The sequence below is a fragment of the Nelumbo lutea genome, chromosome 2 (assembly GCF_056320005.1).
Source record: "Nelumbo lutea isolate HS-2025 chromosome 2, American lotus-T2T, whole genome shotgun sequence".
NCBI classification, from domain to species: domain Eukaryota; kingdom Viridiplantae; phylum Streptophyta; class Magnoliopsida; order Proteales; family Nelumbonaceae; genus Nelumbo; species Nelumbo lutea.
Window position 1 is genome coordinate 73,031,025 of NC_142685.1, and position 10,816 is coordinate 73,041,840.

General features: G+C 41.7%; 1 protein-coding gene across 1 annotated transcript; it reads left to right on the forward strand.

Annotated features, from left to right (window-relative positions):
• Positions 1-6,912: 6,912 nt before the first annotated feature.
• On the forward strand, positions 6,913-9,723 carry LOC148871502 (putative polygalacturonase At3g15720). The gene is made up of 10 exons (XM_088970034.1): positions 6,913-6,924; positions 7,114-7,263; positions 7,393-7,524; positions 7,643-7,801; positions 7,906-7,926; positions 8,022-8,232; positions 8,326-8,407; positions 8,516-8,624; positions 8,752-8,865; positions 9,493-9,723. The coding sequence occupies exons 1-10, from the start codon at positions 6,913-6,915 to the stop codon at positions 9,721-9,723; spliced, it is 1,221 nt and encodes a 406-aa protein (XP_088826160.1).
• Positions 9,724-10,816: the final 1,093 nt, after the last annotated feature.

Consider the following 10,816-nt stretch of genomic DNA (forward strand, 5'->3'; position numbering starts at 1 on the left):
TAATACTGGTCCAGATTGCTTCGGTCCTTCCACATTGTCAGCAGAGAGGGTTACTGCACTGGCCACTCATTTTAAGTTTCCTAACGACTATGGCTATATTATCCATTTAGAGTGGTTTCCCTGGGAACATGACCACGACGAGATAGTGGTATTTGAGGAGCAACTAGCTATCGGGCTGCGCTTTCCACTCCATCCGCTCATCGTCGAGGTTGCCAAGTTTTTTAACATTACTTTTGACCAGCTTCACCCTAACTATGTTTGCACCATTGTTGGGACCATCTCCGTATTCCATGACTTTGACTGCCCTTAGAATTAGATATCTTCACCTCAATTTGCTCCATTAAGAAGAATCCTACTAGCCTCCCAGGGGTAGATAAGGGTAGTTATTACATTTTTTACTGACCTAGGTATAAGATTTTTCACAAGTATCCGAACAAGGTCCCGACTTGGAATCGTAGGTACTTCACTGTTTCTGCTTCTGGGGATGGCCTTTCCCCACACACTAGAGGACAACCATTAGTGACCTCGGGGATAGGCTCAATGAGAAGCAAAAAGGAAGAGATTCGCTTCCTGGTAGATCTCGGTCTACGGTTGAAGGATTTTTTGACTGAGGAAAAATTGGTGAAAGTCGGGCTAAGTCCTCCGGGTAGGTCGGCACTTCAGCACACACTTGCCTTCTTCTTTTCATGTTTACTCTTGATTACCTTGGCTAACTTTCTATTCGCTTGTTGCAGGCATTATGTCGAATGTGCCAATCACCAGGCTATTTTCTAATATGAAGAAGGGGAAGAAAAGGAAGGCTACTTGCAATGTCCCTTAGGAAGTAGTGGCTAAGCCCATTGTTCCTGCCGCACCCACTGCTCCAGCCAAGGAAGGGATCCTCCTCGTCGACCTAGTCTAAGAAGACCAGGGAGCGAAATCCCCACCTCACGAGCCCGAGGGAGCCAGGTTGTCCGAGCCTCGCCATCATCATCCTGAAGTTGATAGTTCCTCTCTGATCCCTAAAGAGTGCCAGACTGTCTTCAATGCTCGGTTGGCCATCCCCATGAGCAAGGAAATCACCTTCCTTGACGAAGTCATGAAACATACCGTGCTGTCACCTCATCAGCTCGTTACAAAGGCTTTAGGTCGTCTTATGGTGGTACATTTCCTTCGACATCCGTGTTATACTCATGTCTTTATTTTTCCTTTCTTGACGCACTATTTTCTTCTTTTTTGCAGACGAACTCCATGATTCACTCATTCCTTAAACAATTCGAATTGCATTTCGCCAAGGTAGAGGTAGCTGAGGCTAAGGCTTAGGATATCGAGGCCAAGGCACTAGCTGCTGAGAGTAAACTGGTCAAAGCAGTCGGCCACATTCAGAAGCTCGAGGGCGACGTGGCTACAGAGAAGAGGCATGCGGACGGGCTGGGGGTTGAGGCCGAAGAATCGAGGAAACAACTCGAGGAGGTCAAAAAAGAGTTTGCTCATCACGAGGAATTCCTATCGCAGAAGATCAAAGATGTCGAGGTCCTTGCAATCAAGGATTACAAGAACTCTCCGGAGTTTGATGAATTTTGCGATGACATCGCTACTAAGGCCTTTTGTAAGGGCTTCAAGCTTTGTCGTTGGTTGACTAGGCATAACTTCCCTCAGCTCAACCTTAGGTCTATTACCACCCTCGGGATCACCACGGAGATGGTCCTTCATTTTGAAAAAGAAGACCTTGACTCCAAGGAGGAGAGTGATGGTGGCACCGATGAGGGAATCATTGAGAAGGCGAGTAGCCCGGGTAATGTAATTGGAGAAGCCATGGAGACTGAGGGCGTCAATGAAGACGAAGACGTTGCGGCATAGGAGCCAATGAAGGACACTTTTGAAGATGCTGAGGGTGGGGGCGAGGAGCCCCATGGAGATTAACACTTGCCTCTTTTCTTGGATCCCTATAAATGCAATATGTACTGAGCCTCCGAGCTTGGTTTAGTAGAATCTTTTCTCTCTTCTTGTTTTTTTTTTGCTTGTACTAGAGCAACTTTTTGGCTACAAAGTAATGCAATACTCTCTTTTGTCACTTCATGTACCATAACAAATATTTGCAAAAAAATTTCTAAGTATAGATTACCCCGAGGTACTGAGCTAACGAGCTAGGCACAATTTAGGAGTAATTCGAAGTTGATGTATGCCGAGGTGAGTTGACACTGTAGGGTATGTGCCTGACTTGTCTGCACACTGATGAGGCTGAACACGAGCCAAATTTTTCTGTGTTGCCCATGCCGAAGAGGCGATTAGGTCTTAAGTTGCCTATGCCGAAGAGGCGACTGGGCCTTATTTAGCGCCGAAGAGGCGACTGGACACGAGCCAAATTTTTCTGTGTTGCCCATGCCGAAGAGGCGATTAGGTCTTAAGTTGCCTATGCCGAAGAGGCGACTGGGCCTTATTTAGCGCCGAGGTCTTTTATCAGCTCGGTACTGCAGCCTTTGGGCTTAGGGAGCGACTCATAGTCCACTCTCCATTGTGCGCCCTGACCAGCTCGCTGGTCTTATGGACTTGGAGAAATCTTGCGCATGTCTTACTCTCGAGCTCATAGGTAGTACCTCTTCAAATTGTCAATGTTCCAAGCATAGGGTACCTACTTCCCTTCCAACATCTCGAGCTCATATGTGCCTTCGCCAAAAACCTGTTTCACCCTGTACAGACCCTCCCAGTTCGGACCGAGCTTACCCATGTCGGGCTCAGGTACCATCACCTTCCAAAGTACCAGGTCACCAATTTGGAACTGGCATTTCTTAACTCGGGCATTGTAGTACTGAGCTACCCGCTGTTGGTAGGCCATAGTCTGGATGCAGGCTAGGTCACGTATTTCCTTGATAAAGTCAAGGTTCGTCCATAGTTCATCGTCGTTGGCCTCTTTGTCATATGCCTCAAGTCGTAGGTTGGTACTTCGATCTCTATTGGGAAAGGGCTGCAAGCAACGCAAGTAGGGGAGCATGAAGGACCTCTTGTATAATCGCCCATCGATAAGAACGTACCGAGTGGATTGATGCTTTACCCTCCGAACTGCATTATGGTTTATTGGTAGGGTCCTGTGGAATAGATAATCAACATGTGGGTCAACCCAACTTAGTTCTACTTGCAACACAGGAGCGAACTCTTCTGCCCCCCAAGAATGCTGGTCGAGGCAGGTCTTCTATGTACACCATCCTCATCGTGTTGTCACTTGTGCTTGCCAACTTCCATAGTGCGTCGGCCTCGGCATTCTTTGACCTCGACATTTACTGGAAAAACTAGGAGAGGAAGGAGGGCAGAAGTTCCCTTACTTTGGGCAAATAAGCTATAATGGTAGGTTCTTGAGCCTTGTATTCTCCATTTAACTAGTTCACAACCAACTGGGAGTCACTACATACTATGATGTGCTTCGTGCCAATCTCCTTTGCCAAGTTCAGGCTGGCTATCAACGCCTCATACTCTGTCTCATTGTTTGATGCCTCGAATCTGAACCGGAGAGTGTATTCCAGCTTCACCTCGCTCGGCCCGTACAATATGAGTCTAGCACTGCTTCCTCACTGATTAGATGAGTTGCCAATGTGGAGGATCTAGGGCTCCTCATCCCAGGTCGGGCCCTCCCTGACTGAAACTAGTGCTGCACTGGTTGACACCTCCGACGTAGTAACTGGCTTAGTTACCTCGGGGCCCAGTGTGTTGAATGTGCACTCCACAACAAAATCCGCCAAGACTTGGGCTTTAATCACTAGGCGTGGCTCGAACCGAATGTCGTACTCACTCAGTTCAATGGTCCACTTCGTCAGTCTGCCTGAGACCTCGGGCTTCTGCAAGACTTGCCTCAAGGGTCTATTGGTGAGGATGACGATTGTGTGAGCTTGCAGGTAAGGGAATAGCTTCCGAGCTGCAATGACTAGGGCGTATGCCAGCTTCTCGATATCAGGGTATCTAGTTTCAGCTGCCTACAAGATTTTACTCACATAGTAGACATGCCGTTGGACTCGGTCTACTTCTCTGATTAGTATCGAGCTAACCACCTCGTAACTCTTAGAGAGGTATAGTCTCAGCTCGTTTCCTACTTCAGGTTGGGTTAACATTGGTGGTGTACTTAGGTATATCTTCATCTTGTCAAATGTTGGCACTCTTTAGACCATTTGAAGTCCTCATTCTTTTTAATTGCTTTGAAGAAGGGTAGGCACCGACCCGCCGATTTAGACATAAACCGGTTTAGGGCGGCTACCGAGCCAATTAACCTTTGTGCTTCTTTTATTTTCCAAGGTGGTCTCATATCTAGTATAGCCTTTATTTTATTTAGATTTGCCTCGATGCCACGTCGGTTCACTATATAGCCAAGGAATTTGCTCGACGTGACCCCAAAGGCACATTTGTTTGGGTTGAGCTTCATGTTAAACTTTCTTAGAATTTGAAAAATAGAGTTTAAATCATCAAGTAAAGAATTTGAAAACTGGGTCTTCACGACCATGTCGTCTACATAACATTCAACTTTATTTCCAATCAAGGGTTCACAAACTTTGTTTACAAGCCACTAGAAGGTTGCTCTAACATTTTTCAATTCGAAGGGCATTATTTTATAACAGTATAGGCCTAGTTCAGTTACAAAAGTAGTTTTGTCTTGGTTGGCTAGGTCCATCCTAATCTGGTTGTAGCTAGAGTAGGCACCCATGAAACTTAGCAACTCGTGCCCTGAGGTCGTGTCTACTAGGCGATCTATTCTGGGAAGGGGGAAGTAGTCCTTTGGGTAGGCTCTGTTGAGGTCTATGTAGTCAATGCACATGCGTCACTTTCCGTTGGCTTTCTTCATGAGTACTAGGTTGGCCATCCAGCTCGGGTACTAGACCTCTTTAACGAAGTCTGCTGTGAAGAGCTTCCCGTCCTCCTCATCAACTACCCTCCGTCGCTCTAGGGTGAGGTTTCGTTTTCTTTGTCTAATTGGCCTGACTAAGGGATCCACATTAAGTTTATGAGTTATAATACTAGGGTCAATGCCGAGCATTTCTGCCGTGGACTAGGCAAAAATATCTAAATTGCTGAGTAAGAAGCTTACTAGCTGTGACCGAAGTGGTTCGCTTAGCAGAGCACCGATCTGGAGGGTCTTCATCGGCTCGGCATCAGAGACAAAGACTTGGACTATCTCCTCCATCGGGGCAGCTCGCTCCTCGTTGTGCTCGGGGGGTGGCTCTAGTTCGACGTCGTCCGCCAACTTTGCCTTGCCCTTTAGTGCGGCTATGTAGCAATTGCGTGACTCAAGCTAGTCACCTCGTACTATCCCTACTCCATAGCTCATTGGGAACTTTATGGATAAGTAGTAGGTCGACACCACTGCACGTTGGGCATGCAAGATGGGCCAACCTAGGATGGCATTGTAGGGGGACGGAGTCGCGACCACCAAGAATGTGTCCTCAAAGCGCACCAAGTTGGGTCATGCTCCTACTGCAACTGGAACTGTAACTCAGCTGAGGGGCCTCACCACATCACCATTGAATCTGACTAGAGGTGTGTCTACTAGCTTCAGGTCCTTCTGCTCCAACTGTAACTTGTTAAATGCCTCTGAGGACAAGATGTTTGCCGAGCTCTCGGAATCTACTAGAACTCGTTTTACCTTGAAGTCGTTGATCACTAGGTTGACTACGAGGGCATCGTCATGCGGATACTGAACCCCACGCACATCATCCTCGATGATGTAAATTGCCTCCTTTACCCGAGGTCGTTTTGGCGGATATATTAAATATATATTACCATATATATGATATTATTTCTATTATTTATATATATCAAAATATATTTATTTTATTTTAAAATTTTTATTTATTTTAAATAAATTTATTTTTCATAAAATACTATCAACTAAAAATTTCAGAGATTTGAGTCCCTATAGGAAACCCATCCCCGTTGGGAGTCATGGAGAACAATTTTTATCCTTGATAGGGATCGGGGTCAGGAATGGGGAATATGATCCCTTCCCCATTGCCATTTCTATTGATTTGAGTTTTTGACTTCACCCGTTAAGTATATATCAGTTCAGTCAAGTGGTTGGTATTTTCCGACCCTAACCCTAATTCAACCTAACCACTTGTTCCTATTTATTTTCTGGTTGGGTTGAGTTCAAGTTCGGATTGGCCCAACCGAACTTGTAAGTGTAGTCCCTACTTGATACTCGATGCATTTTTGAATCATTGGAAGCAAGCGACGTCAAAGCGTACAATTCTCTTTTTCCAGCATACCTTATAAATACACTATCAATAAATTTCTTGCTTAGATTTCTTAAAAATACTCCTAATCGAATATCCAAGGAAATCAATATATATATAATGGGTCTTTCAAGTTTCTAGGCTTAAAAAATTAAATTTCTCTTTCTCTTTCTCTCTGAGGAGTTAATTAAGAATTGAATTTTGAGTGGATACCAGGGATATTGTTCCCATAAATATTAATTATCACTTAAGACTTAACAATCTTAACTAAATGCTACTCGAAAACAAATTATTAAGACAATTCAGAGAATCTAGAGAAAAGAGAAGGAAATATACTACCAAAATTTTGGGACCCATAATTGTCGGACATGAAAGGTTCTCTTAGACGGGAAATGAGAGCCATTCAGTTGTGGGTCCAGACCGAGGTTTAGACACATGGCAAGAAATGAGCCCCTGATCCACCGTAGGATCCACAGAGAATAAACATCTGAACCCATTTCATTCATCTTTAGCAGTCTCGAGACCTTTCAGAGTCTTACATTTTAAGGGGAATCCAAATATGCTAGGAACAAATTTGGTCACCTTATTTGTCAACTAAATAAACTGTTACCACAATCTAAAAGATTTTCTTTTCCATTTTGCATAGCAATCCTTGCTTATATAAGTATGAAGCTTGCAACGGATGGTTTATTCATCTCACAGACAGACTTTTCTTGCAGTCATGGATGCCAAGGTGAGGACACAAACTCACATTCTAGCAGTTCATCTGTACACTCTGCTTAATGCCATTATATGGTGATAAGCTTAATTGGGTTATCATCATTAATAAGAAAAGAGACGCTAGCTTTAGATGCTAGCATTTCTTCTATTGGTGAAGGTATAACAGTGGGTTTTCTTGGGTTCTTTTTCTTCTTCTATGCAGGGTTTTTTCATCATTCCGCTTGTGTTATTATGCTTCTCTTTATTTGGATTGGCTCGCTTGCAACGGGTTATGTTAAATGAACCTTCCCCCTATCTTTTCAATGTCATTGACTCTGGTGCAGTTGGAGATGGCAAGACAGATGATTCACAAGTTCTCTCTCTCTTTCTCTCTCTCTCTACTTGTTATAACTGCAAAATAGAACCCATTTGATTTTTCTTGAACTTGGCAAAGTTAAATATTGAAAAGATAATACTTGCTTTTCTGTTTTTTACCTTGAAGGCATTCTTGAAGGCATGGTCCATGGTCTGTGCAGCACCAGGACCTTCAGTCTTAGATATCCCACCAAAAACCTTCTTGTTGAATCCTGTTACATTTAAAGGACCCTGCAACTCCACCAATGTTCAAGTTCAGGTACTCAAATTAATATATAACCAACATAATAGTTATCTCACACTCTTTCCCTCTACTGAAGCAGTTTATCCTAACTACTTTTATATATGCAGTTCTAATTTAAAAGCTTAAAATGCAGATATCAGGAAATATAGTTGCACCAGTTGATGCTTCAGCATGGAATAAAGATGCTGACAAAGGGCATTGGATTTTGTTTGATTCAATTAATGGCCTTGTTATTAGTGGGTCGGGTGAGATTAATGGGCAAGGTTCCTACTGGTGGAACTGCAGAAGTGATGTAAATTTCTCAGTCTCATTGTTAAGATATATGATCAAAGCTTGACAGTTTCTTATACTGCTTCACTATTATATACTCAATATTTGTTCTATTTCTTATTGCAGAAATGTTCATCAACACCAGATGTAAGTGCCAATTCTTCTTCATTTTCTTTTTTTTTTTTTAAATCTGTAACTGTTTATTTCAAAGATTTTCTCCCTTAATTTATGGTTTAATGCAGGCTGCCCTTGAAGTCAGATCTTGCAATAATTCCCAGTTGAAGGGGTTGAATTTTGTTGACAGCCCAAGGATGCATGTGGTCTTTAACCACTGTGTTAATGTTCAGATTTCTCAAATAACAGCAACAGCACCTAAAGATAGCCCAAACACAGATGGTATACACATTGCTGGCTGCCAATATGTTGAGGTCATGAACTCAATCATACAGACAGGTATTTCTGTTTATATTTTTTTCTTTCAATTTGTCATTACCAGATAAGAGTTTATCTATTTTGTAATATGTTCTCATGGTTCTTTTGTTTCAGGAGACGACTGCATTTCGATTGAAACAGGAAGCTCGAATATCTACATTAATGGAGTTAAATGTGGGCCTGGCCATGGTATAAGGTATTTTAACTGAAAATATGAGAAAATGGAGAGATTTGTTGTGGAGATTCTCAGAATCATATCAAACAGTGAAGGACTAATAGTTTATATCTCCACTGTAATTCATAGCGTTGGAAGCCTGGGAGATTCTGGGGAAGAAGATTCAGTGGAACAAGTAGTGGTCTCAAACTGCAACTTCAAGGGATCAATGAATGGAGTTAGGATAAAGACATGGCAGGTAAAAGAAACCGATTCTACAGATTTTCATTAATGTGAGAAAAACTGGTTGGAAAATTGTTCATACAACAAATGTAGAAGAAACTGAAAATTTCTCCATTTCTTACTTGGTTTTCCGAGTTCTGTAGGGAGGATCTGGTTATGCTCGAGGGATCAAGTTCCAGAATATCAACGTAAACAATGTCGATCACCCTATAGTTATTGACCAGTACTACTGTGGTGGCAACCACTGCAAAAATGAGGTTAGAGTCTCTTACCATAATACCAATTTCTTTCTTTCTTTCTTTCTTTCTTTCTTCTTCTTCTTCCTCAGAGAGAGGGGTGGTGGGCGGGCTGGGCTGGGTTTAAGCCCAACCCTAAGAATTGGGCCTATGATCTCTACCCAACCCGAGCCCGTGGTCAAGCCTGTTCTGAAATTTGATGCACTCGGCTGGACTTGGGTTGATCAATCTGCCTGCACTAAAATTTGACATAATTGTATATATGTTTATATTCATGTATGTCTATACATATATTTGTATGAATATTGGGCAGGTTTGGGTGGGATAATTTTGGGCCAGGTTTAGACTACTAAGAGCTAATCCTGGCCCAGATCCAGCCCAATGACCAAAAACCCAGACCCAACCTGTGTAAAATTGTGGACCTAGTCAGTCTAGGCTCAGATTGAGCCCACCCAATTTGCACCCCTAGCATAGGTGAGAGACTGGGCAGCTCCTGAGGCCATTGCCTGTCCAACCCCTAAACAAAATGAGGATGAAGTCTAGAAAAAAAAGTTGATTTCATTCATGTAGGAAAATTGACTAATCGATTATATACAATTGCTGTGAATTGCTGATAAGATTTTCTCTGATTTTGGATCAATTATGAAGACATCAGCTGTGAAAGTAAGCAATGTTTCCTTCATCAACATACATGGGACCTCTACCAGAGAAGATGCCATCAGTCTTGCCTGTAGTCAAACAGTTGCCTGCACAGATATTCTCTTGGAGAACATTCAACTAACAACTCTGGTGCCAGGGAAGAATGCCACCTCCTATTGCCTGAATGCACATGGAACCGCCAAAGCTCCAGTAGAACCACCAGTGTCCTGCCTTGATTAAATCATTTCTCTTTCATTTTCTTTCTTTTTTTTTCTCCTTTTTTGTTCTTGTGGGGAATGATTTGATTATGCCCCTTTTTTATAAATACCCTTAATGAACAGCCACTTGTATTGGACATTTGCCCATAAATAAGGGTTTATTGGTATTTTCACTTGGGATATACTTGGTTAAGTACCCTAATCTTGTATCCATTTTACTTATGGATCATGCAATATTTATTTTGTAACATGAAATCCTCATTTTTCCACTTAAATTGGTGAATCACTATAGAAGTCTTGAACTACAGATTTCAGTTAAAATAAACTACAAAATTGCCAAAGAAATTATGACATTAGAACAACTGAAAGGGATACAGATTATGTTTTAATACCTAAACATTTTTGCACGGTTTCTGGTCTTATCTATTTGAAGCTTCTCTAGCCAATCCATTAATAATGGATAAGAAGTCATCTGGTTCTAATTTTTAATAGAATTTGATGAGCCACAATGTGTACAATAGAATTTTTCAGTCATACCCAGATGTAAAGTAAAATGGAAATTTAATATTTAATTATACCTCTTTTTTAGACTCCATGAAAAGCACAGCAGCAATTTCTTTCTCCTTAAGATAGCACCACCCTCCATTTAAAATGAACAACTATAGAATCAGTATCTCAATGAGTTCAAAAGGAATTAAAAAAGAAAAAAAATAAGGCCTTTAATTTAGACATTATGTGATAAAGGGAAAAGATGAAATAGAAAATATTAGAACAAAATCGAATAAATTAATAAAAACTCCCATTGAAGTCTGAAGACCTCATTATAAGGCAGCCCCAAAACCTGGAGGAAACAAAAAAAATCCCAAATCAAATCAACAGATAAACAGAGAGAAAGATAAAGGGGAAGAAGGAAAAAGACGGAAAGACAAATGGGGAGAGAAGTCTAGGGTGACCATTTATGTAGATGTTATTTTTACATAATTATGTATGTATGCTTACACTTTTTTATTTATATATAAATATTATAATATAACACCAATAATAATTTCATATTTAATATTTTTTACATAAGTAATGAATCATGGGATCGTTAGTTCAAGTTGATTAGGTTGGAA